General features: G+C 48.6%; 1 protein-coding gene across 1 annotated transcript; it reads right to left on the bottom strand.

Moving 5' to 3' along the window:
* Positions 1–115: 115 nt before the first annotated feature.
* On the bottom strand, positions 116–27,356 carry LOC110479231 (trifunctional purine biosynthetic protein adenosine-3). Its single transcript, XM_085587515.1, has 22 exons — positions 27,220–27,356; positions 24,353–24,501; positions 22,851–22,946; positions 21,603–21,777; positions 20,162–20,273; positions 19,651–19,710; positions 18,720–18,845; positions 18,160–18,247; positions 17,341–17,426; positions 16,755–16,923; positions 13,416–13,647; positions 13,210–13,304; positions 12,392–12,501; positions 9,388–9,586; positions 8,347–8,598; positions 7,584–7,733; positions 6,390–6,596; positions 5,520–5,660; positions 4,016–4,146; positions 1,896–2,037; positions 682–797; positions 116–408 (listed from the first exon to the last, which is right to left on the bottom strand). Exons 2-22 carry the CDS (start codon positions 24,495–24,497, stop codon positions 136–138), a joined length of 3,105 nt encoding a protein of 1,034 aa, XP_085443641.1. The 5' UTR covers positions 24,498–24,501; positions 27,220–27,356; the 3' UTR covers positions 116–135.
* Positions 27,357–27,680: the final 324 nt, after the last annotated feature.

Genomic DNA, 27,680 nt, shown 5'->3' with positions numbered 1-27,680 from the left:
CCCTCAGGGACCCGCCCAGAGCCCCTCAGGGACCCGCCCACATCCCCTCAGGTTCCCCACATCCCCTCAGGTTCCCCAGATCCCCTCAGGTTCCCCCAGATCCTCTCAGGTCCCCTCAGGTTCCCGCACAGCCCCTCAGGGACCCGCCCAGATCCCCTCGCGTTCCGGCGGCTCCTCGGGCGAGGCCGCTCCGTGCCCCCGCTCCGGGCTCATCCCGCGGCTCTCCCGCCTCCTCCAGCACGTCCTTCCGTGGGCTCCCAGCCAGGCGGCCCCGCTGGCCACCAGCTGCAGGGCCAGGGGGAACGCCCTGAGCTCGGCCTCCTGCAGCCGCTCGCCCAGCGCTGCCTCCGGGTGCCCCGGCCGGGGCAGCGGCTCCCGGCGGATCGCGGCGCCGGCGCCCGGCTCCTCCTGCGGGCACAGAGCGGGGCAAGGGCTGCGGTGTGGCCGTGCGGCAAGAAAGGGTTTCGTCTCCTCCTGCCAGCAGGAGAAATGGGAAGAACCCACCCCAAAATGCAAGGGGAGAAGACAAGGCTTCAAGCAACCCCAGCTGTGCCTGGTCTTTACCGGTGACAATGCCACCCCTTCCCACAGCTGTTACCGCTGCCTGTTTCTGCCCCCAAAAAGAAAAGGAAAAAAGCAAATTGCTAACTTCCTAATTTTCCCAGTTCTGAGGCTACTCACCAGGACGAAATGCACAGTGCAGCCTGTGACTTTGAATCCACTTTCCAGGGGCTCTTGCTGGGCATTTCCATCCTTGATGAGTGGAAAAAGTGATGGAGAAGCATTCAAAATTTTCCCTGGACATCAGTGTGAGAAGAGAAAAAAAAAAAAAAAAAAAAAAAGGAAAAAAAATAAGATAATTTGAACAGAATTTTCTTAAAAATAAAATGAGATGTGATCATCAGTCCAAACCCTGAGCAGCACTGCTCTGCTCTGGGGGAATTCTGCTCTTTCAGAAGCATGGATGCAGCAACATTCCCAAAGGAGCCTGTGCAAGCTGTCAGTGAGTGAGTAACTCCTGAGCGAGGCCTCAGGAGCTGATACTGCTCACCCCTCACTCACTTGGGGCACCCACGGAGCTGTGTCAGGGTGTGCAGGGCACCACGGGAGGGAGAAATCCCTCCTGGGAATGGAGAAATCCATCTTTCTCCCATTTTTCTCCGAGTGGGAATTGCAGGGGCTCAGAGTTCAGCAGGACTCCCCAGCACAGCTCCCTGGCAAAGGATGGGATTGAAGTCCTTCCCTGGGGAAGGCACAGAGCCACCCCACGGCCCCACTTTGCCCCTCTCTCACTGCTGAGGCAGCACAAGGGGTTCCTTGGCAATCCTCAGCCAGAATCCCAATACAATCCCACTGCCAGGGGGATTGGAAGCAGAATCCCAACATAGCCTCACTGCCAGAGGGAAGCAGAATCCCACATTCAGAATTCCCAGACCAGGATTCTCACAGCCCCACTGCCAGAGGAAAGGGAAGCAGAATCCCATATTGAGAATTCCCACACCAGAATGCCCACAGCCCCTCTGAAAGAGGGAAGGAAAGCAGAATCCCATATTCAGAATTCCCACAGCCTCACTGCCAGAGGGAATGGAAGCAGAATCCCATATTCAGAATTCCCACAGCCTCACTGCCAGAGGGAATGGAAGCAGAATCCCATATTCAGAATTCCCACAGCCTCACTGCCAGAGGGAATGGAAGCAGAATCCCATATTGAGAATTCCCACACCAGAATTCCCACAGCCCCACTGCCAGAGGGAAGCACAGGGTTTCCTTCCTGGAATGTCAGCAGTGCCGGCAGGGCTGAGGGATTTAATCAAAGGACAAGGAGCTCTGGCAGTGGAATCCTGGTGAGACCAACCAGCCCTGCTTTAGTTTCTGTTTTCCATTTAATTTCTTACCTTTCCATTTTCGGAGAAAAGGGCTGGACAGAACTCTCATGAACCCTGACAGACAGATGAGCTCCACAGAGAATTCCTCCAGGACTCGGTCAATGGTGCTGTCGAATTCCGAGCGACTCCCGTACAATTTGTGATCAATCACCTGGAGCAGTGAGACACAACAAAAGGTGGGAATGGGCAACAAGTGAGGAACAAACCAGATTAATTCCAGGATGCTCCATGATTTGAAAGGAGGGTGCAGTGAAGTGGGGTCAGTCTTTCTGCCATGTCCCAAGTGAAAGGCGGAGAGGAACTGGCCCTAAATTGCACGAGGGGAGGTTTGGATTGAAGATTAGAAACAATTTTTCCCTTTTAAGAATGGTCAGGCATGGAATGAGTGGCCCAGGGAGGCAGTGGAGTCAGTTGGCCAGGCCCTCTGGGTAAGGGGAGGAGGAGGTCCTTTATTCTTGCCCCACCTCCCATTTTCAGCCCCCCAGGTGAGTGCTGATTCCTGACTCTCCTGAGGACCTGCAAACAAGGGGCTCACAAAACTTTGTGCCCTTACCTGTGAAAATGTGAGTGAATTTTGGTATTACTTTTTTATTTTGAAAAATATCATGTGAATCCAACCCAGGAGCTGAAGAAACTGCTTCAGAACCCTTTCCATGCAGGGACAGCTCTAGCAGAGTTTATTTCCACCTGTGCACAGCTGTAAAAACTGCTCAAACCCACTTGATGTCAGAAGGGGGAGTTCCTGCCTTTGACATCCCGTCATGGAATGTTCTCAGACAATGCTGATGGTCCTTGCCAGGGATTTTTATGGAACTAGCCAGAACAAATTCCTGTCCCAAAGAGCTGCTTTGTGGCCCACAGGCAGGAGAAAACTTGTATGGGACTGGGCACAATGTGAGACACAGGTTTTCATCCTGGAGAAGGTTCCAGGAAGAGCTCAGAGCCCTGCCAGGGCCTGGAGGGGCTCCAGGAGAGCTGCAGAAGGACTGGGGACAAGGATGGAGGGACAGGAGCCAGGGAATGGCTTCAAATTAGGATTTGATGGAATATTGGGAATTGGGAATTGTTCCCTGGCAGGGTGGGCAGGGCTGGGATGGAATTCCCAGATTCCCCTGGATCCCTGGCAGTGCCCAAGGCCAGGTTGGACACTGGGGCTGGAGCAGCCTGGCACAGCGGGAGGTGTCCCTGCCCACGGCTGGGGTGGCACTGGGTGAGATTTGAGGTCCCTCCCAACCCAAAGCATTTTTGGATTCTGTGATTCCAAGGAGGGATAAACTCAGGAGACAACACATTCCTGTGCTCTGCAGAACCTGAAGTTGGGCTTATTTCAGCCTAAGCTTGAGGCTCATGGGCTACAGTTTCAGACCCAAATAATCCATTGAAATCCCTTCCCTGGCATGCAGCACTCACTGCCAAGCTGGGAAAAGGCGCCAGAGCCCAGTGAGGACTCCCAGCTCTGTGCTGCATCCAGGGGAAAAGTTTTACTTTGAAGTGAAACCTCAACGCTCAGCAAGCATTTCCTGAGCAGCCACAGGCTCAGCAGCTGGGAACGGAAAGGAGAAGGGGATGTGTCCTTACTGTTACAGATGGATAATGAGATGATTAGCTCTCCCAATTAAGGGATGAATACTGTGTGTATATTAAGAGAGGCTTTGTTGATGTATAGTTATTATTATTTAAATGTCCTCTCTTGTTCCCAGAGTCCCCTTTTTCTCCCCCTCTGCATTGTTCCCACCTGGGTTGTTTAGGACAGGTAGAAAGAAGCCATGTACATACACCCCTTCCATGGGGCAGCTGGGAATGGAAAAGCTTGTTGCTGGGGGAGGGCATGACAACGCCTGACCTCCAATCAAGTTACAAGAAAGCAATCCACCGAAATACAGCAAAGAAGAGCTGACTGACAGACTTTGGGAAGGGCTCGGGGTGGCTGATGCAACCCCCAGGGGTATAAAAGACTGAGCACCCATCTTGAAGATGAGCCAGCCACCCACGAGGCGGTACCCGGGTACCCACGAGGGCAGCTCCCAGCGCTACAATTTCCCCTTATTTAGTCCTTGTGCTGTAATTTTTGTTGAGGTTTAACAAAGGCTTGAACACTTTCCGAGTGAGCGGCCGCTCCCGGCACTCACCCTGGTGGGGATCCCGGCGCGGGCGGCGCTCCGCAGCTCCTGCACGCCGGGTCTGTTGGAGATGACCAGCACCAGCTGGGCACAGCTGCCCGGCTCCCGGGCGGAGCCGATGAGCGCCGGCAGGGCCGTGCCTCCGGCGGGGAGAGAGCAGAGCGTGGGGGACACCTCAGCACCCACGCTGGGGAGTCCTCCGAGTCCTTTCCCCTCAGGGAAATCCCAGAGCCCTGCCTTGGAGAGACTTCAGTAGAGTTCACCCTAGCTGGAAAGTACTTCCTCGTGGAGTCTTGTACAACAACATGATCCATCCCAGTTCCCTTCCCCGTATGTCCCAAACTCTCCTGGTTTCTCCTTTCCCTGTTCCCTCACTGGCTGTGGTATCCCTGGTGGGTGGCCCCATCTTCCCTGTAGGGCGAGGCCCTTTGCCCTGCCCCTTGTGCCATCCCCTGCTTAAACCTTGTGCACAGCACATGGGCTCATCTTTTGTCCCTGGTTTCCCTTCAGCCTGCTGAAATAAACCTCGCTGGAACTGACCCTGCAAAAGGCCCTTCTGCCCCTCTTGGCTGAGCTGGCTGTGGTATGTTATAGATACACATTATAATGTTGGCTTTTCACAAATAGGAAAGTGGATTCTATATGTGTGGTGTTAAAGCAACTTTGTTATAAAGAGGTGGTTTTTATTTCTGTTGGTAATGAAGCTCAGTGCAATAGCTGCTATCAGTGTGCCTGTGTTAAAATGCCTGCTGGGATGGGATAACACCCAAAGGACACAGGATGAGCACACCTGGACAGATGTGCCAGCCATCAGCACTCGCCCTCTGAAGGCAGTGTGGGCCAGGGCCCAGAACTGGAGGGGATGTAAAAAAGGACTAAAAGCACAATCAAAGAGTAAACATGCTCTAAAAAAGTGCCTCCAAGAAGATAAAATAAACAATTCTTGGAACGTGTAAACTTTGGGGAGAAGTTTACTGTGCATAAGGGTTTATGAATATGCAAAGGGCTGATGTAATGAAAAGGTATTTAAGGGGTGTCCCCGAAGATAAGGGGGTGCTCTTGCCCGAGTAATAACCTTTGCTCTGTGATCCTTGTCTCCCATTGTCCTTTATTGAACTTTTACATTTTCACAGCAGAGTGAACGTGCTTTTCACAGGTGGCTTGACTGTCTTGCCTGAATGCCTCCCCAAGCAGCTTTTCCTGGAGATGCTTAATGGGGATTACAGGCAGCAGCACCCACCAGCCAAACCCCACTCTGCTACACCACAGCCCTGGGAGGGGCTCTCAGCTGCTGCTTGGACAAAGATCTGCTGGTCCACAAACAGGACTGAGGGTGGGGGCACTGATAAAGCTCAGTTTTTAAGCAATGCAACACAACTCCTTGACTTGCAAAGTGAAACCCTGGACTTCGAGGGGTCTGGAGATTCCACTGGAAGAAAGGCCAGGTGGACACACCTGAATCAGCCTCTCCTGTGTGAGGACATTCTCTGTGCCAGGACAAGTGACAACTCACCTGCTCCAGAGACAAGAACAGCCACCTTCACCTTTCTCTTCCCGGGCTGGGGCTGGATCTTGGCAGTGCTGGCGTCCAGCAGCTGCTGGGGGCTGCTTAGCTGCAGGGCCTCTGCAAGATTCTCCACTTCAATGTGAGAACCTGCTCCAAACACATGAGAAAATAGTTAGATTTTACCTTTCCTTCCAAACTTACTTGATGTAGTTTATTAATAATGTTTTAACGACAGGAAATTGTGCCTGCAATGAATTTATGCTGGCACAGATAGAGCTCCAGAGGGATCCCCGGTCTCAGGAGCCGTGCTAGTCTCTGGTGTTACCTGCTCACAGAGTTGTTCACAAAGGCCCAGGCATGGCCTTTGCAAGGATTAGTCCCATCTTTTATACCTCCCATGTTGCAAAAGGACACTAAAAATGAGCTGAGGTGACATTTTGGCTGTCCAAATTCTTGGGTTTCCAGAGGGATTTTGGTTCATGTCCTGCTGGTTGTCAATCAGTGACACACCAGGATTCAGACTGACCATCACCACACATGACTGTACAAAGCTGTGGCCTCTCCTCAACCTTTACTCAGGTCTGTGTGAGCTGGGAATGGCTGGACAGTAGGGGAGCTGATCATCATGAGTGTGGAAAAATATGCCCTGATTTTTGGAACAATCAGCACAGGGATTCCCTGAAGCCTCAGGGAGGGGAAGAGGTTATCCAGGTGCTGCCACTCTGAAACAAGAACTCATTTCTCATTTATTTAATACCGAAATGTAAATGTGGAGGTGTCCAGCAGTCTCCAGCTTAGTGAAACAACAGGAAAGTGGTGTGAACTACACAGACTTTGGAACAGGGAGTCTCTTCAGTCCCACAAGGGACTGCTCACCTGTGTGACAAGGGGAAACCACCTTCCCAATCAGCCAGGCCTCCTGCTGCCTCTGGATGTCCTGGAGAACGTGCTGAGCCAGCTCCTTCTGCACGACCAAGACAGCCCCGATCCCACAGGGAAAGGTCTGAGCCATCTCCTCTGCAGAGAGGTTCCCCTCCTTGTAGAGCCAGCCAAAGATTTCAGGGATCTTCCAGCTGAGAGCATCTGGGAAAGATTGAAATTGGTGTGTGGGCACCACAAATGTTTGTTATTATTTATTATTTACTGTCTGCAATGACAGTGATGTGTCACAAGAGCTGGTAGAGAGCAATTCTTGCTGCCACAGAATCCCAAATCCCCGGGGCTGGAAAAGCCCTCCCAGCCCAGGGAGTCCCAGCTGTGCCCCATGCCCACCTTGTCCCCAGCCCAGAGCACTCAGTGCCACCTCCAGGGGACACCTGCAGGGATGGGCACTGCAAAGCTCCCTGGGCAGCCCCTGCCAGGGCCTGAGCACCCTTTCCATGGGGAAATTGCTGCTGCTGTCCCAGCTGAGGGGACCTTAAAACCCATCTCAATCCATCCTCTGCCATGGGCAGGGACACCTTCCACTATCCCAGGGTGCTCCAAGCCCCAGTGTCCAACCTGGCCTTGGAAATTTCTTTCTTTCCAACTTCATTCTAGAGAAATACAACCCAACACACCCAAGACACCTTTCTTTCCCCCTCCCTACTGTATTTTTATACTCACATGAACATGGTTTTCTTTAGTATTTCAAATGTCTAAATTCTTTTCCCAGTTTTGGCTTCATCAGAAAAAGTCCTGCCTTACTCACAGATGTCAGATGTGGTGGGGAGGCTACCAAAAAGTGCATTAAATGTGTATGTGTGTGTGTGGATAAAATAATGCAAATTTATTGCCCTACCAAACCTCAGTATTTGGTCAAAATGTTTTGTTTGGAGAGGTGTCCTGAAGAACTCAAGATCTACTCCAACACATTTTGTCCTAGAGATGTGCTGCCCTTAATCTTCTCTGGAATTTCCCTTCTCCAACAAACAATGGGGCTCATGACTTGGAATAGGAATGGTTTTGGGAAGCACCCACCTGGGGCTGTTCCCCTCTGCAGGGACGTTTCTGAGGATTCCAGCTGCAGCTGGGAGGTCAAGGCCGTGCTGGGCCTGAGTTCTGTCCCACAGGAGCACCTCAGGTACTCACCCAGGACAGCGCTGAGGTGCTCGGGCAGGAGTCTGGAGATGCCCCCCAGGAGCCCCTCGGCCGTGGGGGCAAAGCCCTTCACGTGCCCCGAGCGAAGGACGGGCAGCAGAGCTGGGCTGAACATCTTCCCTGGGGTCAGCAGAACATCTCCTGCAAACAACAGCCTCAGCTCAGTCCTGTTTTAAAACCTCAGGAGAGGTTTAGAATCAAAATACCACAGACTGGTTTGAATTGAAAGGGAGCTCAAAGCCCACCCAGTGCCACCCCTGCCATGGCAGGGACGCCTTTCACTGTGCCAGGCTGCTCCAGCCCCAGTGTCCAACCTGGCCTTGGGCACTGCCAGGGATCCAGGGCAGCCCCAGCTGCTCTGGGCACCCTGTGCCAGGGCCTGCCCACCCTGCCAGGGAACAATTCCAACCCCATATCCAGCCTAAATGTCCCCTCTCTTCCCCCTTGTCGTGTCCCTCCATCCCTTGCCCCAAGTCCCTCTCCAGCTCTCCTGGAGCCCCTTTAGGAATTGGAAGGGGCTCTGAGCTCTCCCGGAGCCTCCCATTCCCCAGGCTGAAATCAATTAATTTATTTCACAGGCCGTGGGGTGTTTTTGGGAATGCTTCCCTGAGCAGGTTCTCTCCCAGTCCTTGCAGCAGGCCTGGGGAAGGAGGCAGGGGTGCTGCAGGAGAGCAGCGGACCCCAAATGCTGAGGAGCCCGGCCGGATGGGAGCAGCCCTGGCCCTGCACAGCCCGGGGAAGCAGCAGCGCCCACCCAGCGTGGTGTCCCCGCAGCTGCCCGGGGCAGGTGAGGAGCAGTGCAGGGAGGATGTCAGCAGGATGCTCCGCACCACGCCGAAGGCGCGGCCGTGGATGGCGGCAGAGCCCAGCCCCAGGAGCGCGTCCCCCTCCTCGGCTCTCTGCAGCCCCGGCAGCCTCTGGCCCCGCTCCACCGCGCCCACCGCGAACCCGGCCAGGTCACAGTGGCCCGGGGGACACGGAGCTGCCACTTCTGTCACCTCCGCACCTGCAAGGGGAGAGAGCGGTCAGCACCTCCTGCTTCTGCTCGTTTTGGACTCCCAGAAAGGTTTGGGTTGGGAGGGACCTCAAATCCCACCCAGTGCCACCCCTGCCATGGCAGGGACACCTCCCACTGTGCCAGGCTGCTCCAGCCCCACTGTCCAACCTGGCCTTGGGCACTGCCAGGGATCCAGGGGAATCTGGGAATTCCATCCCAGCCCTGCTCACCCTGCCAGGGAACAATTCCCAATTCCCAGTCTCCCACCCAGCCCTGCCCTCCCTCAGCTCAAAGCCATTCTTGTAACACCATTTTAAATTTATGGCATCTCCTGAAGTCAGCAGCACATCCAGGGACACACAGCCCAAGAAGATTCAGATATCTTATTAAATTCTTCTTGGTTTCTTACTTCACCTCAAGACTCCAACAAAACAAAGCTTCATGAAAGAAGTGGTTTTGTCATTATTGTTTCTGGTACTCACATGGCACCTCCCTGAGTATGGGAGAGGGCTTGAAAATATTAACATTGTGGAATGTGAGGCTTCCAGTTCTATTCTCCTTTGTTCAGGGATAAAGAAGGAAGAACAAGGATCCACGTGCACAAACACTAAACCCCATCTTTCTGTGCTGACCCATTTTACAAGAAGGAAGCACAAATTCTCAACTGTTTTTTTCCCACCAAACAGAAACCAACAATTCCAGGGCCACATTCTGCCTCTGCCTCCTGCCAAGTCCATTCCTCTGGTGATAAATTCAACCTCAGCCCCTTCACATCTCAGAGGAGAGGAGGGTCCATACCCAGGAAAGCACAGCCTGCACTCCTGCAAGCCTCAGCTATTCCTTCTTTGATTGTCTCCATCACCTCAGCATTGAGTTTGGCACAGGCCAAATGGCTGAGGAAGAAGAGGGGCTCAGCCCCCTGGGCCAGGAGGTCGTTGACACACAGAGCCACCAGGTCCTGCCCGATGGTGTCGTGTCTTTTACAGACCTGGGCAACCTGCAAGACATGGTGGGAACGAGAAACAGGCAAACTCAATTATTCATCAGTGAAAACAGCAGAAACCTTCTTTTCTCTGAAAGGAATCACTGCAGGACACACATGGAAGATAGAACCTGGTGCATTACCTGGTTGAAATCAAGAGAAAACAGCTAGTTTTCTTGCAGACAGAAAAAGTAAAATCTGTTTTGCTGTTTCTTTTAATATAAATTCAAATTTCAGCCATAGCTACCTAGAAATTGTCATTTTGAGATGTTTTTTTTGTTTGCTTTCTGGAATATTATCACAGAATCATGGAATGATTTGGGTTGGGAGGGACCTTAAAGCACTGCCAGGGATCCAGGGGCAGCTGCAGCTGCTCTGGGAATTCCATCCCAGCCCTGCCCACCCTGCCAGGGAACAATTCCCAATTCCCAATCTCCCACTCAGCCCTGCCCTCTGGCAGTGGGAGCCATTCCCTGGCTCCTGTCCCTCCATCCTTGTCCCCAGTCCCTCTGCAGCTCTCCTGGAGCCCCTCCAGGCCCTGGCAGATCTTTGGTCAAGCACAGACAGTTCCCTCAGGGAAGTTCCTGTCTGTTTTTAGAAATCCTCAGGGTGTTTGCATTTCACAAGTAATAAAACCTGGCTCAGGTGTTGTGGCTCCCATGAAGTTCTGACATTTCCAGCTCTCAGGGGTACCCTGGAGTGTCCTGCTCAGCTCACAGGGCTGCCATGGACAAAGGTGACACAGGGATCACGGAATTATAAAATCAGAGAATTATTTAGGGTGTAAAAGGCCTTTATCATCAGTGGATAAACTTTCACTGACACAGCTCCAGCTGTGCAGAAAAGCCCAGGTTAGAGGGATGGGCGAGGGGAAAACCTGGATAAACACCACTGGATTCCAAAGGGTGAGGGAGCAGCACCCAAACAAAGGCTGGGCTTGGATTCCTGATTGATTTCCCTGGCTGCTGGATTTAGGAGTGCTATGGAAACAGGCACCCCACGGCCTTTGTGCATGACACCACCTCCCTCCCACTGCTCCAGCAGCAATCCTGGCAGGCAGCAGCCAACCTTTCCTTGGCCAAGGAAGAACCTTGGGAGCACAGCTGGGGATGTCTCTGTGCCAAGCAGTTGGAACAAAGACCCACAAGAGCCTGCAGCAATCACTTTTTCATGCTCAGAGGTGCCTGAGGGTCTGAGACTGCCAAAAACCTTTGGGATGACTCTGCTCAATCTCCTGCTGTTCGTTGTCCTGGCATTAAAGGCAGAAATCATTTGAAACAAGGGACATTGCTGTGCTTGACAGTGAAAGGAGCTTCAGATCTCCTGATGGTTGAAAACCTTCTGATTTAATAGATAAATAAATCTCCAGGTCAACTTATCCTGATTCAATACATAAATATACCCCTGGTTCAATTTGTCCCAATTCTCTACATAAATATATTCCTAACTCAGCTTATCCTGTGTGCTCTTGGCTAATTAAAATTCTTTATTTCTCAGCTTCTTTAATGTTTATTTCTTCCATCCTTCCTTTCCCCAGTGCCCTGGCAGAGGTACCTGTTCTCCCTCTCCACACACACTGAGCCTGCCAGTTCTCATTTCAACAACTCCCTGTGCTCCTCCACACAGATCCTCCTCGAAGCCAATGGAACCTCTAATTTAGAGCAGAAATTCTGGGCTTTAGTGCCTCAGGTTTGCAGCTACATTTTGGGCTGCTATCATTTCACCACAAAATATCCACATGCCCAGTGAAGTATGCCCAGGCCTTGCACAAATCACCATTTTCCAAGTGCAGGTGCCCCTGTGGTGGGCTCAGGAGTGTTTGTAGAACTCAGCAGGGTGCAGGTGGTGGGACTGGAACACTGCAACAGCCCTGGCAGCTTGTTGGAACCCTGGCTGCTGAGAATTTCAGACTTTCTGTGCCACCAAACACTGGCCCCCAAGAGAACACTGCGTTTGACCTGAAACTGTGGAGAAAGCTTCCAAAATTAAATGATAAAACTGAAATTATGGGTGCATCATTTAAATAGAATTGTGTAATATCATATGGTAAAAAACCTACAGTTTAAAGTTTTAGCATATAGTAATAGATATAAAACAAGATAAAAGTTTTTAAGCAGAAGCTACTCCTTCTTCTTTACCTTCTTCTTCACCTTCTTCATAGGTTTAAGCAGTATTGTGTAATTAGATAAAAAAATCCACATTATGAGTCACTAGTTAGTTACAAAGTTAAAAGTAAAACTAATTTAAGTGTAATTTCTTAATTAGACACTTTATCCTTAAAAAACCTTATAGAAAGAGAGATACGACTCCATTTTTTACCTTGCATTGTAAAACTCACAACTTGTAAAACTGTAACATAAATAAAAAACTAATAAACATCTTAGTCCAAGATACAACAAGATACAAACATGTAAAGAAACAACATAAAGACATCGAAGTCAGCAAAGAAAAAATCAAATACCAAATAGGGAGGATAAGGAAATGTCTTAATCTTAAGGCTTAAGAAAAACTCTTGTAAAACTATAGGGAAAAACTCTTTTTCCCTATAACAGATGAAAGTATAGAGAGATGAACGTGATCAAACTGATATCAAACAAAAGCCTCCATACCAAAGTTAACAGAAAATAAAGCAGCTGTAATCTAGAGGAAGCTTAAAAAGAGAAAGAGGGGAAAATGATAAGACCCTATACCCCCAGAGAAGAAGTCCTCTATTCCCAGAGATAAAGATGATTTTAGAAATCAATAATAATAATTTAAAAATCATAAAAATCAGCAGCAGGTGACATCAGCTTTGCTGCAGAGGAGCTGCCAGTTACAAACCTGCAGTTTGGGGCCAAGGCCCTTGGTCTGGGACACCAGGATGGGATCATCATAACCAGATGCCCTCAGGTCAAAGAAAGCAGCAAAGCCTCCTCCTTCTGAGCACCCCCCTGCCAGGTACAAACACGGCATGGACTGCATTTATGGGAGATAAAAACCCCCCAAAACTCTCTCCAAGAAAAGAACTGCAAATTATCCCCAAATCCCTGGGGCTGGCAAAGCCCTCCCAGCCCAGGGAGTCCCAGCTGGGCCCCATGCCCACCTTGTCCCCAGCCCAGAGCACTCAGTGCCACCTCCAGGGGACACCTGCAGGGATGGGCACTGCAAAGCTCCCTGGGCAGCCCCTGCCAGGGCCTGAGCACCCTTTCCATGGGGAAATTGCTGCTGCTGTCCCAGCTGAGCCTGCCCTGGCCCAGCCTGAGGCCGTTCCCTCTCCTCCTGTCCCTGTTCCTGGAGCAGAGCCCGACCCCCCGGCTGTCCCCTCCTGGCAGGAGCTGTGAGAGCCACAAGGTCCCCCCGAGCCTCCTTTGCTCCAGGGTTTTAATTACTATTATTTTATTTATTCACTGATTTCCATTATATTCCTCTCCATTCTGCACCTCTAAGAAGCACAATCACCTCCATGGCAAGGCAGGCATTTTTTAATTAATCATGAGAGGAGTGGCAAGAAAAAAATCAGTTTTCTTTCTTTGTGCTGATGCAGGCCCAATTTCCCAAGCTCAGTTTCAATGCCACAAGTGCATTGCCCAACCCCTAGGGATAAAAAAACCAGTATACTGAGGGAATTCCCACATTCTTCCCACATTCTTCAGTCCTACCTGCCCTGGAGCCTCTCACAGCAGATGTTTGTGGCAGACGACTCAAAACCTCCCTGCTTCCAGCTCCCACGTGTCTGTCCTTGTACACCAGGGCCCTGTGGGGAGGCAAGGACGAGCTGGCAGCAGCAGGGACCCTTCTGCAGTGCCCAGCAGAGGTGGCCCAGATGTGAGGGGCAGGGAGGAACATCTGGGCTGCGCTCACGTACAGGGGCTGGCGGAGCAGCCGCAGGCCCCGGTGCCCGATGTCCCTCCTGAAGGTGGCCCCCTGGAAGTGGATGGTGGCCACGCCTCTGTTGGCTTCTCCCAGAGCTTCCATCAGGTCCTGCCTGACAGCAGTGATGGACAGGACTCTGCCACCACTTGTCACCACCCGGCCATCCTTCAGCGCTGTGCCCCCGTGGAACACCTGCAGCCCCAGCTCCTTGGCTTGCAGAAGCCCTGCAAGAACAAAGGGGATCCTCTGAGGCTTCTGAATTGCATTCTCTGCCGACAATCTCAGAATTAAGGTGGGAAGAGCCCTTCAGGGTCATCCAATTGCACCCCAGCCCCACCAGCATCACCCAAACCCTGTCCCCAGGGGCCACACCCAGGCTCCTCCTGAGCACTCCCACAGACAGTGACTCCAAACCTTCCTGGGAGCTCATCCCAAGGTCTCACGCCTCCTGAAGGGAAATTCTCTTTTCCAATCTCCAGCCTGAGCCTCCCCTGGTGCCATTTGAGGTCATTTCCTCTCCTCCTTTCCCTTGGGACACGGCAGCAGAGCCCGACCCCCCGGCTGTCCCCTCCTGTCAGGAGCTGTGCAGAGCAGTGAGGTCCCTCCTGAGCCTCCTTTTCTCAAGCTGAGCCCTCCCAGCTCCCTCAGCTGCTCCTTCCAGGATGTATTTTCCAGACCTTTCCCCAGATCCTTTCCCTTCTGTGGACCAAACACTGAAAATTGAAGTCTTGCATTCAGTCAAGGAACAACAGAAATTTTCACCTTTGCTTTTTTCTGAGAACCAGCATCACCAGTGAAAGACATCCCACTGCACGGGCCCCAGGAATCCCCTTCTGAGCCATCCACTAAAGCATCAAGGAATTCCAGACTGGTTTGGACTGGGAAGAACCTCACAGCCCGTCCAGTGCCACCCCTGCCATGGCAGGGACACTTCCACTGTCCCAGGCTGCTCCAACCTGGCCTTGGGCACTGCCAGGGATCCAGGGGAATCTGGGAATTCCATCCCAGCCCTGCCCACCCTGCCAGGGAACAATTCCCAATTCCCAATCTCCCATCCAGCCCTGTCCTCTGGCAGTGGGAGCCATTCCCCGTGTGCTGTCCCTCCATCCCTGGGAATTGTCTCTCTCCAGCTTTCCTGGGGCTCCTCCAGGCCCTGCCAGGCCACCCTGAGCTCAGCCCAAAGCTTCTCCTGTGCAGGTGAACAATCCCAGCTGTGCCAGCCTTTCCTGCCAGCAGAGCTGCTCCATCCCTCTGCTCATCCTGGAGCCTCCTCTGGGCCCTCTCCTACATGTCCACATCTGGGACACCCCAAAAGTAAAGCAAGAAATCCCACAGGGACAGAAATATGGGATGCAGGAGCCACCACACATATCCCTGCCCTGTGCCAGGAAAGCTGTGCTCTCTCTGGGAGCTGTGGGTGATTTGTGCAGGGTTTTCCTGCAGGAAATCACAATCCACAGCCATTTCCTGCCTGGATTCTCCCCTCTCCCTGACATTCCACCTTCAGTGCTGATGTTACCTCTGCTCTCCCCCACTATTCCATCCTGTCCCCTCCACACAATTCCCTGCAACACCTGGAGCTGGTGCTCCACAAACACTCACAGGTGGCTGCTCGGACACAGGGAAGCAAAACTGTTCAAGGTTTGGGGTTTTTTAGATTCCTATTTTGAGGGAAGAGAAGAGGAGGAACTGCTGCCATCGCCTGGGGAAATGAGAACCAAGCACAGTTTTCTCCTTGCTACAGGCTCAGGGGATTCTCCCCCCTGGCCCTGCTGCAATCCAATCCCTTTGCATCCTGTTTTAAGGAATACTCAAGAAGAGAAAGTTTGCCAAGACATTAAAAGGAGAGAATCACAGAATATCCTGAGCTGGAAGCACACACAGGGATCACCCAGTCCCACCCCTGGCCCTGCACAGGGCACCCCAACAATCCCACCCTGGAAGCATCATCCAAAAATATGTGATTCAGTGTGAAAAAGAGAATAAAAACTAATAAACCCCATGAAACTCTGAAGTGGAAGATAATAACGGAATAATAATATAAGAATTCAATAAATAATAATAATTATAATGATAACATTATAATTAATAAAATAAATACTAAAAGATTATAATAAATAAAGCAATAATAAAAGAATGGATTGAATTCCATTTATTTGATGTCTTTTTCGTGATTAACAAGCAGGGGGTCAGAAACCCTGCCAGGGACAAGGCACCAGAGCATGACCTTGTCCCTGGTTCATGGAGGGTTCCCAGAGAGAAAATGCCAAAAATTGCTGCCAAAATTCAGGAGCCCTGGCCAGGAGCTGAGACCAGGAGAGGGTGGGACTGGCAGGGCAGGAGCTGAGTGGGCAGGAAATGGTTCTGCAACAGTTCCCTCTGTTTATAAACATTGCAAACATCTCAGGAGATCCTGAACCAGGAGTACTGAACAGAGGAAATGGATATTGCATACCTGCATGAATCCTGAATTTCTATATCCAACATCCAAATGGACATTGAGTACCTGCAGGAATCCTGAATTTCTAGATCCAATATCAAATGGATATTGAGTACCTGCAGGAATCCTGAATTTCTACATCCAACATCCAAATGGATATTGAGTACCTGCATGAATCCTGAATTTCTATATCCAATATCAAATGGATATTGATATCTAAATGGATATTGCATACCTGTATGAATTCTGAACATCTATATCCAATATCCAAATGAATATTGAATACCTGCATGAATCCTGAATATCTTTATTCAATATCCAAATGGATATTGATATCTAAGTGGATATTGCATACCTGTATGAATCCTGAATATCTGTATCCAATATCCAAATGGTATTGACATCTAAATGAATATTGAATATATCTGTAGAATCCTGAATATCTATGTTGAATATATATATGGATATTGAATATATATTTCTAATAGCTGTATGAAGATTGAATATCAGTGTCAAACATCCATATGATAATTGAGTATCTGTATCTAACATATGCATAGATATTGGATACCTATGCAAATACCAAACATTTATATCAAATATCTATATTAATATTAAATACCTATATCAAATATTCATATAAATATTGAATACATATATATAATATATATGAATATTTAATATCGAATATCCAAATGAATATTGACTATCTATAGCTAATGTATCTATATAGAATATCTATTCTAATACCTACATGAATATTGAATACCTATCTCTAATATCTAAGTTAATATTGAATACCTACATAAATACAGAATATCCCAATGCCCACCTTGCCCAGACTCTGGAGCCCTGTGAGTAATTAAATAATTAACAAGCCTCCAGAGTTACCTGTTACCTCCATGCCCTTGTCAGAGTCTCCTGGGTATCCTGGGCTGGCCATGACCACACACACAGCAGTTCTGTTCTCCAGCCAGGCTGGCATGCAGCTGCAGAGTCTGCCATCAATTGTTGCTTGAATCACTTCATACAAATCATTTTTAAGCAGAGGGAGAATTACCTGTAGAAAAGTTTTCAGAGTGATGTAAGTTAATTTTTATTTTGCTTGCTTGTTGACATTCACCTTAGGGAAAATTCAGTTGATGGAATACAATCTGTATGTGCCAAGCCAGTAGAGTTGGAAACTCTGGGTTTTAATTTAATTTGCAGCATCTTTTGGCACCAGTCATAAATTTAGAAACATAAGGTGTGGGCTTCTGTAGAAGGAACATTAATTTAGGTCCCTCCCATTCTGATTCTAGCCAGAAAAACAAAATCTGAGGAACAGATTTTTTAAACTAATAAAAAAGCTCACGGGAGCTGACATAATGTTAAGTTACCTCAGATGTTCACATCCAGATCTTTCCCTAGAAATAAACTACAACAGTAAGAGGTAAAAGAATGTAGCATCTTTAATTTTCCAGTGTGTTCCACTCACCTGACACTGGGGGTCCCCAAACTGGCATTTAAAGTTTAAAACCTTCACCCCCTCTTTGGTCAGCATCAAACCTGTTTGCAGCACACCTGGACACAAAGCCAAGAAAATGAACTTAAACATTTCTTTCTTTCTTTCAAGAACTCTGTTAAAATAAATATTTTGGAACATTCTGCAAATCAGAAGGCGTTAGGGGCAAGAGTTCTGCAAGCCATAAGAATTCCCAAATATCCATAAAGGTGACAAGCAGCCACCAGAGGAGCAGGGCACCACAGTTTAAACCCCACAAAGTTCTCTGGCATCGTGCACCCAACTCCATCCTTACTCAACTCCCACTCCACTCTTACTCAGGCATTGTAAAAAAGGCCCCAAAAAGCAGAAGCTGAAGATGTGGGTGGGAGCCCAACTCTTTGGAGGTCTGAGATCTCTTCAGTGCCAACAGCAGCCCTTGGCATCAAATGACACCTGTGGGCACCTGCCTTTCCCAAAACAGCCTCTGGATAAAGATCTGGAGAAAATGGACATTGTTGTATGTAGGAGTGAGCAGTACTGCAGGACTGAAGTATATGTTCTGCCCTGAACTGCAAATAAATCTGTTTTATTAAAAAAAATTTCATAAAATCGTGGTGTTTTAAGGAAACGAGGCCAAAGTACTCTCCCAAAGAGCTGTGAACCAAACGAGTGGGGCTTAACACTGCATGAAAAATGAGCTGCTGCTGGGTTGTTTTTTTAAATCAAATACCATCTGGCATTGAGAAGCAGCCTCTGACCATGGAAGTGGCCTGGATAGGGGCTTACCTTGGTTTTCAGCTGCTCACTCACCTACATAGGCTGCTCCTTCTTGTCTCAAGCTGTCCACGACGTGCTGGAGGATTGCACTCCTGATTTGCTCTAGGAGAGCTTCTGGAACCTGACAACCAGAGGAAAGCCACGAGGCAGGGCTGGGGCAGGAGCAGGGATGGGGCAGGAGCAGGGATGGGGCAGGAGCAGGGATGGGGCAGGAGCAGGGATCCAGGGGCAGCAGCAGGGATCCAGGGGCAGCAGCAGGAGCAGGGATCCAGGGGCAGCTGCAGGGATCCAGGGGCAGCTGCAGGGATCCAGGGGTGGGAGCAGGGATCCAGGGGCGGGAGCAGGGATCCAGGGGTGGGAGCAGGGATCCAGGGGTGGGAGCAGGGATCCAGGGGTGGGAGCAGGGATCCAGGGGTGGGAGCAGGGATCCAGGGGCAGCTGCAGGGATCCAGGGGCAGCTGCAGGGATCCAGGGGTGGGAGCAGGGATCCAGGGGCAGCTGCAGGGATCCAGGGGCAGCTGCAGGGATCCAGGGGCAGCTGCAGGGATCCAGGGGCAGCTGCAGGGATCCAGGGGCAGCTGCAGGGGCTGTACCTGAGGCACGGGGCACAAGGCTCCCATCCCTGCCGTGGTGGGGCCCTGCTCCCCGTCCAGCAGCCGCTTGTGGGGCTGGGCCGGGGGCATGGGGGCCACGGTGACACCGTCGGTGAAGCAGGAGCACTGCGGGGAGAGACACAGACACAGCGGTGACAACACCCTGGGCACGGGGCGAGGCTCAGTTCTGCTGCAAAATGTAGAAATTGCAGAAGCCCAGACTGCAAAGGATATTAAATCCCACCCAGTGCCACCCCTGCCATGGCAGGGACACCTCCCACTGTGCCAGGCTGCTCCAGCCCCAAATCCAACCTGGCCCTGGGCACTGCCAGGGATCCAGGGCAGCCCCAGCTGCTCTGGGCACTCTGTGCCCTTTATGCTCTGAGTAAAGAATTTCTCAGAATCAATTTAGATCCAATAGGATCCGATTATTCTGCTACAAGCCCATTGACCTGAAGGATTAATTGTTTCTTTCTCATGTTTAAATTACCAAGAGAAATGGTGGCTCTCATTACAATTCCCTTTTGATGAATCACATTTTGAGTCACATGGACACATGCCTGTCCTCTGGCATGTGAATAGCCTAAAAGAGGCACTAAATATTAGCACAAAGTTACTGATGTAACAAAAAATAACCAAGGCAGATTTCATAAAAACAAGTTTCAGGTCACTTTATGGGACAAAACCCCCACATTTCCCCCCTAAAATAACCACTGCAATGTCATTATTAATGTAGAAGAAAGATCTACTGACAACATGCATTGGTTAGCATGACACAGGGCTTAGATTGCATGTTATATATATGCAATAGGTATACATTTCTCAAGGTGCAAATAAAGCAAACAAAATTTAAACAATAAACTTGTGTGTTTATACAGAAGCACAGCAATAATGCCAAAATATAAAAGCACATCACACCATCAATACCTACAGAAAGTTCTTCCCCTTGAAGCAGTTCTTCAATAACAACCATCTCTCCAAACATTCTGTCCTGTAAAAGACAGAACAAAACAAAAGAAACCCCCAGTGAGCAGATATAAATCCACTGCCTAAATACTCTCTTAATTTTCTTTTAACAAACAAAAAACCAATGTGTATGAGGAGTGCCAGCTTGCTTGAAGGCCAGCGGGGAAAGCCAATGGAATTTCATTTGGATGTAAGGAGGCAACACTGGAATATTCCTTATCAGGCCTGGGAGACAAGGAACAATTAGAATTTGGAGGGGCAGAGAAGTGGCACCTGAGGCTGGAACAGAAGTTCAGTCACAAAATCTCCCAGCCCTGCCTGGGGGACACGGCTGGAATCTGAGACCCAGGGAAACTCTTGAGTGGAACGACCAATTTCTCCCAGAAATTCTTACCCCCTGCAGCAGGAATGACAAGCTCCCAGAGTACAGAGCACCAAGATTTGCACTGGCAGGGATTAATTAAGGATTTTCCCACCTGCATAATCTCCTGGACAGCTCTGCAGGCCTCCTCCTTGCTGGCTGCAATGGTCACTTCTTTCCTGGCCGCTGGCCCCCGCGCCCGCACCACCCGGGCAGGGAAATCTGTGCTTTAAGGGAAGAGAGGTCAGACATCCCTGCTGCATCCAGGGAATCCAGGGAAGGCACCACTCTGCTCCTGGAACCCCCCCACACTCCCACTGTACCGCCAGAGTTTCCCCACTTACTCCGAAACACAAACTAAATCCAGAAGTTAAAAAAGAACAAAGCATCACGCTGGTAATAAATGGATTTTAACTTCACCCGCTCACCCTCTGGCTTGTGAGCAGCCAAATAAAACATTTTTTGAAGGGCTGAATTTCCTTTTTCCTGAAAGAACACTTCACTCTCCTTTCCACACTATGATTTCTGTTAGGTTAAACCTCAACCCAGTTTATACCACCCAGGCTCCCACCCCTTCTGCCCATCTTGCTGTGCACACCTGGGACAGTTTTCCCTTTGGAGCCTTGCACTTGCTGACAGAGAAGGTGTCGGCCTTGTCTCTGTGTAGCAGCAACATAAACTGGGTGTTCTTACAGAGCAAAACCAGTGAAAAAGTTGGTTTTATTCCCAACCTTCATAAAAAGGGTTTTATTAAAAAAACTCCACAGGTTCCATGAGTTTATCCCACATGGAGCACTTGGCAGCAAGGACAGGGAGTCTGGGAACACACCCACAGGCAAGGAAATGGGACTGTTCTCCTTTAGTTATGGATATCTGACCAAAACCTTCCAAATCATCCTCAGAGAGTGTTTTGCTGGCATCTGTCTGGGTAGAAATTATTCTTAGCCCTTAACTAACTGAAAGATTCATTGAAATATTTTCTTTATGACAATTTTTTGTCTATAAATGACTTATTGAGTATCCTTAAGGAGCAGGTGGAAAAGAAGAGCTGGGAATTCAGAACAGAAAAATCAACCTGCTGCAGTTCACAGAATTGTGAAATCATGAAAGGGTTGGGTTGGAGACACCTCAAAGCCCACCCAGTGCCAGCCCTGCCATGTCAGGGACACCTCCCACTGTGCCAGGCTGCTCCAACCTGGCCTTGGGCACTGCCAGGGATCCAGGGGATTCTCTGGGAATTCCATCCCAGCCCTGCCCACCCTGCCAGGGAACAATTCCCAATTCCCAATCTCCCACCCATCCCTGCCCTCTGGCAGTGGGAGCCATTCCCTGGCTCCTGTCCCTCCATCCTTGTCCCCAGTCCCTCTGCAGCTCTGGAACCCCTCCAGGCCCTGGCAGGGCTCTGAGCTCTCCCTGGAGCTTCTCCTCTCCAGGTTGAACATCTCCAGCTCTCCCAGCTGGCTCCACACCTGCACCTCCATCAGCTGTCTCTAATTACAGTGCTGATTAACCCACACCGTGGGAAGCTCAGGTGGGAGGCAGAGGAGCAGGGGTACCTGGTGATGAACCTGCAGGCCTCCTGGGGCGTGCTGAAGGCTCTCCAGCGCGCCGTGGCGATCCCGTGGCGCTCCAGGAAGGCTTTGCTGGAGCTGCTGTCCGAGGCCAGCTGGGCTGCCCTGGCCCAGGGCCCGAAGCACCGAACTCCTGCTGCCCTCAGGTCATCCACGATCCCTGAGCCACAGAACAGCACAAGCACCAAGGAGGCTCTTGGGGAGCCGGGCGGCAAAAGGGGATTCCCTTCATCCCTGTGTTCCTCCTCCCTTTGTCTCAGGTAATTCATTCACCCTCCAAATGAGGTTCTGAATATCCACTCTCAGGTAATTCATTCACCCTCCAAATGAGGTTCTGAATATCCACTCAGGTAATTCATTCACCCTCCAAATGAGGTTCTGAATATCCACTCAGGTAATTCATTCACCCTCCAAATGAGGTTCTGAATATCCACCCAGGTAATTCATTCACCCTCCAAATGAGGTTCTGAATATCCACTCAGGTAATTCATTCACCCTCCAAATGAGGTTCTGAATATCCACTCAGGTAATTCATTCACCCTCCAAATGAGGTTCTGAATATCCACTCTCAGGTAATTCATTCACCCTCCAAATGAGGTTCTGAATATCCACTGACCCTTCTCAGCCTCTGGTTTTAGGGCTCTTTATCTCTGTGCTTTCCTGAGCACTCCCACAGTTACCCCCCCACCCCCCACCATTTTAATTCAACCTAATTATATTCTTTGATATTATTATGTTACATTCATTTATTATATTATATTATATTATCATAGCATTTATTTCTTTTTTCTATCAAATTAGGTTTATTGAATGATTTTATTAAGTTACCCCCATTTTAATTCAACCTAATTATATCCTTTGATATTATTACGTTACGTTCATTTATTATATTATAATATTATCATACAGTTTATTTATTTTTTCTGTCAAATTAGGTTTATTGAATTATTTTATTAAGTTACCCCCCATTTTAATTCAACCTAATTATATTCTTTGATATTATTATGTTACGTTCATTTATTATATTATAATATTATCATACCGTTTATTTCTTTTTTCTGTCAAATTAGGTTTATTGAATTATTTTATTAAGTTACTCCCCCATTTTAATTCAACCTAATATATTCTTTGATATTATTATGTTATGTTCATTTATTATATTATAATATTATCATACCGTTTATTTATTTTTTTCTGTCAAATTAGGTTTATTGAATTATTTTATTAACTTACCAGCTGCCAAAAGAGCTTCTGGGCCGACTACCACAAGCCCAATGTTGTGGTCTTTGCAGAACTGGGTAACGATAGTGTGATTGCTCACTAATACAGCTGGAAAGGAAAAATAATTAACTGATGGCTGTAAAGCCTAAATAAGGGGCAGGAGATGAAAATGTCTTTTTTCCATCCTCCTAAGAGTGTGATTAAAATCATGAAGCAGCCCACTAAGGGCAAAGTAGAATATCAATGTAATAATAGCAGAGTCCAAAAGGACCCGGGAACAGCTCCAATTTGCACAATTTACTGTTTTTAATACATATCTGCTAACTGATTAAATCTCTTTTACTTGCCATATGTAATCAAGATATATTTTTAAAAGCTGCTTATCAGAACAATAACAATTCAACATCACAAAAAAGCGGCTTATCATAACAATAACAATTTTAGCAATAACAATTTTATTTTTTAAATTGGGAAAGAAACTCAATTTCAACAGCTGAGTAAAGATTCACTTAAAGCATTGGATAGTGCAGCTAAATTTCGCTGAGCAGCCTGGGCAGACACAGAGATGTTTCTGTTCAGATTTAAGAGCTTTGAGCCCTCTGCTTCTGGGTTAAGTTTCACTGGAATTGGTCACAGAATTCAAGCACAAACGTGGAAGAGATGAGGTGTGGAAATGCAGTAGCCTCGCTAGCTTAGGCAGCAAGGCTAAAAACAAACAGGGCAGGGTGTTTTAGGAGGCAGCTCTGAAATTCAGAAACAAAGCACAAAATGAAGAAGGAATCTGTGCCCTCAATCATCTGTGGCACCAGTAAAAGACAGCAACTGGTACCTGCCCAGTTGTTTCGGGGGCAGCCTGTTGGGACCCCAGGAGTGTCAAATCCTCGTTTCCCAGCTCATGCAGCCAAAGGAGGAGTCTGAAATGTGTAGGGTCGAGTTCTCAAGGTTATTTTTCCTTATCTGTAACATTCTTTCTCTGACCTGCCCTGTCTAGAAAGGAAGCCATGGCCATCTGCCTCTTGCCTTAGGTGGGGTTTACATTATATATTCAAAATTACTGTACTATATTTACAATATTGTGCCAATGCCGATCATTTATGTTGGACAGTGTGTCTCTACCTTAAACCAACAGAAAAGTGCCACCATCACACCAAGACATGGAGGGCAAGAAGAAGGAGAAGAAGGTCAGGACATGCCCAAATTCCTCCATCTTGACCCCCTGAATTACATTCTAAAAACCCCAAATTTCTACTTTTCCACCCTGTGTTAATCCAAATATCACACTGCTCAAACCCTTGTGGCTTATAATTCCTCATATAAACTTGGCAACCTTTTCCATGGGCTAAAATTGAAGCCACAAGTATTTTTGACTTTGTGCCAGGGTCTCCAAGCCCCGTGCCAGGGTCTGGAGCCAGCCAGGGCAGCCAGAGGGATGTGCTGGGCTCCAACACAGCTGGTTTGTCCCAGCTGCTGCAGTGCTGATTGCTTGCACTGGGATTTCACCCCCTTCTTTTTACCTGAATTGGAGATTTTCCTGTTGTCAGCTGTGCCTGCGTTTCCTGGAGCCACAAACACGTGTTTGACGTGTGGGGACTGGGCCAACTTCCAGGCCAGGGCGTGCTCCCTGCCCCCGCTGCCGATCACCAGCACCCGCTCAGCCATGGCCCTGCGGAGCACAGCAGCACCACTGCCTCACCAGGGAGCCCAGACAGAGACATCCCACCCACTGCTGCAGGTTCCAGGTGATTTTAACCCCGTTTGTGGCACAAAGGTGCTCGTAGCCACGGGACACGGTGGTTGTGCCAGCAGTGCCACTGGATGGACACAGAATCCCAGAGTCCCAGAATCCCAGAGTCACAGAATCCCAGAGTCACAGAATCCCAGAGTCCCAGAATCCCAGAGTCACAGAATCCCAGAATCCCAGAGTCACAGAATCCCAGAGTCACAGAATCCCAGAGTCCCAGAATCAGAGAATCACAGAATCCCAGAATAATGAGGCTGGAAGAGACCTCTAAGATCATCAAGTCCAACCCATGCCTAACACCTCAACCAGACTATAGCACCAAGTGCCATGTCCAGTCTTTTTTTTAAACACATCCAAAGATGGTGATTCCACCACCTCCCTGGGAAGACAATTCCAGTGCTTTATTATTCTTTCAGTGAAAATTTTTCCCTAATATCCAACCTGCACCTTCCCTGAAGTAGCTGGGGCTGTGTCCTCTGGTTCTGTCAGTGCTGCCTGGTGGGAGAGACCGACCCCACCTGTCTTCACCTCCCTTCAGGGAGTGTAGAGAGCAATGAGGGCACCTCTGAGTCTCCTCTTTGTCTCTATAGGACACGTGAAAGCACAACGTGAGCCACCTGCTATTTGCAAGGTAAAGAAGAAAGTTTATTCCCTGACTCCAACTTTTATACTTTCCCAAAGGTGACATTGGATTGGAGAGTGAATGAGCCACCTCTCCAAAGACATTGGACAAAGCACCAGTACATCAAGTTTCTCCACCCCCATAAAGGAATGCAAAACAATATCTTGTTTATAGAAATTGTGTGGGAAAGTTCTCCAACAGAATGTAAACTCAGAAGGCTTTAGAAAATCTTAAGAATTAGGGTGACACCTCTTCTCCAGGCTGAACAGCCCCAGCTCCTTCAAACATCGGTCACATCAGTCACATCTGGTTGAAATGCACACAACAAATGGGAATTGTCCCCACTTGTTCCAGCAGAGTCAAGATTTCATCTCTTAAGCACACACAGATATGAAATAATTGAGTAAGTTTCATCGGGTCCTTTGTACAACTGCGCAGGACAGGAATAAAAGTGTCATACAAATGCTCTAAAAATATATTTTAATATATTTTATATGTATTTATTTCTGAACAAAAATAAAGAAATCTATATCTAATAAACAAGTGGTAATAAAATATATAAGACAGAACTAAGCAATGAATATCTGTATAATGAATAACTATATAATAAATAAATGTGCAAAAATAAAAATGTAATTGTTGATCTTCTTTTCATATTTAATATAAACATATTTCAGACTGAATGCTGTGATTGGTCTAGAAGCTTTTAAGACTGCAATCATGCTCGGCAATAAATGGCAAAGGCAGATTTTAGGACAGATTTTATCCATGGTCAATTGCTTGGAGGACACTTCAGCAGAGCAGCACATTCAATAAAAGACAACTGTTCATCTCACTGGCACACTGACATTTCAAGCAGTTCCTCAGCAATATTTTGTGGCAGATTAGTTTGGATTTATTTCAGAAATGTTATCATAGGTCACATCTGCAAACTTAATTTCTCCCTGTATGCTGCATGTGGACAAATGTCAGAGAGAAAAATGCATCTCTGAATGTGACCTTTAAGGGGGGTGTTAATGGAGAAACCAGTCCCCAGCCAGGAGAGAGATCATAAATTAAAGGTACCACAGACACCAGCAAGTGCTGCTGCCTTCTCCTGAGGAATCACAGCCCCTGGGTTTAATTCATTGTGCAGCTTCCGAAGGCAAACGGGAGCTAAATGGTGACACTGAGGGAGAATATTCCAGGCAAGATGTTCATAGAGCTGTGATACAGCTAGAATTGTGCTTGGAGCTCCTGAGACAGGATTACACCGCCTTAGCTCACAAAAAAATCCAATTTAACTCTCTCTGTTTCATCGCTCTTGAATTGCCCAAGTACAAAGTCAGGAATTCTCAGAGCCCAGCTCCTGGAACTGCAGAGTTTTGGGGGTTATTTGCTTTTAAATTTCAGCTATTGTGCTCTAGGAGTACAAACACAGAACACATGCTTCATGCTCTACCAGGGACAGACTGATTTCCTTGCAAAAGACTTTTCTTAGCCTTTTTGTTGGGTAACAATCCAGAGTGTCAGGCATTGTCCTTCCTTTTGTCACTGCCTGAGAAATAATCCCTGGAAGTGGCTGTGAATATGAAGATGTGTTACAACTGCTCTAACAAGGGCACCAATGCTCTCTGCGAGGCTCTAGTATGGTACAACAGTTATCAATAAAAAGGAAAGTGGTTTTAAAAGCAATTCTCCCCTCCCATCCCACCCTGCCCATAATCTCACAATTCTGTGAAGTTTGTAAAGAAGAATGAATTAAAGTTCCCAACTGGGAAGACAGTGAGAGTGAGCAGTGCCTCCAGCCCTTTGGGGAAAATTCACTTTCCCATTCCACCTCCCAGGGAGGACACTAAGGAAGTTTTTTGCAAAGCCAAGCAAAACGTGCTGGAAGAGAGGAAATTTGGTCAGTAAGCTGGACCAGGAGGGAAGGCTGGAGAGAGGGACAGAGCTGCTGGAGAAAAAGAGAACTTCAAGGACTCCTGGTGCTGGAAGAAAGACTGGAGAGGACGTCTCAGCGGAATTATTTCCCTTACCGTGTCAGACTCTGCTGTTTGCCCACACAAAAGGAGTCCTCCAGAAGGATCTTCCTCCAGCTCCTGCTTCAGCTCCAAATGATTTCTGATCTCCTAAAGCACAGCATAAGAGGTGGAAGAGGCAGCCAGACCTGCAGCTGTCCTGTCCCCCTTGATCCTCCACCGTCACCGGAGGATCCCCAGCAGCATCCCCTTGGTGCCTCCCACCCTTCAAGTCCTTCCAGTCCTCAGTACTGTGGATACTCCTCTCTCTCCCTCCATCCTCCTTGGTTAAGGTCACAAACAGCTCCTCCCACCAGCCTGTCTGACCATGGAAATAGGATTCAGCCCCAGAGAAAACGCCCCAGGGACAAAGTGTCTCAAAGCTGAGCTCAGCACTCAGATCTCATGCAAGAACAACTGTATATCCCCTAACAGGGGAAGGATCTCAGAGAGGCAGACAAAAAATTATGTTAGAAAAA

Source organism: Lonchura striata, chromosome 1, assembly GCF_050655825.1.
Source record: "Lonchura striata isolate lonStrDom1 chromosome 1, ASM5065582v1, whole genome shotgun sequence".
In the NCBI taxonomy this organism is placed as follows: Eukaryota; Metazoa; Chordata; class Aves; order Passeriformes; family Estrildidae; genus Lonchura; species Lonchura striata.
The sequence above is the reverse complement of the archived record's forward strand: the minus strand, read 5'-3'. Positions and strand labels throughout refer to the sequence as shown.

Coding starts and splice junctions, on each gene's coding strand:
- LOC110479231 (XM_085587515.1), bottom strand. CDS start 24,497: ATGGCTGAGCGGGTGCTGGTGATCGGCAGCGGGGGCAGGGAGCACGCC. Junction 21,778..22,850: donor AGAAGCTCTTTTGGCAGCTG/GTAAGTTAATAA, acceptor TCTGTGGCTCAG/GGATCGTGGATGACCTGAGG. Junction 2,038..4,015: donor GCGCCGGGATCCCCACCAGG/GTGAGTGCCGGG, acceptor TCACTGCTCCAG/GTGATTGATCACAAATTGTA.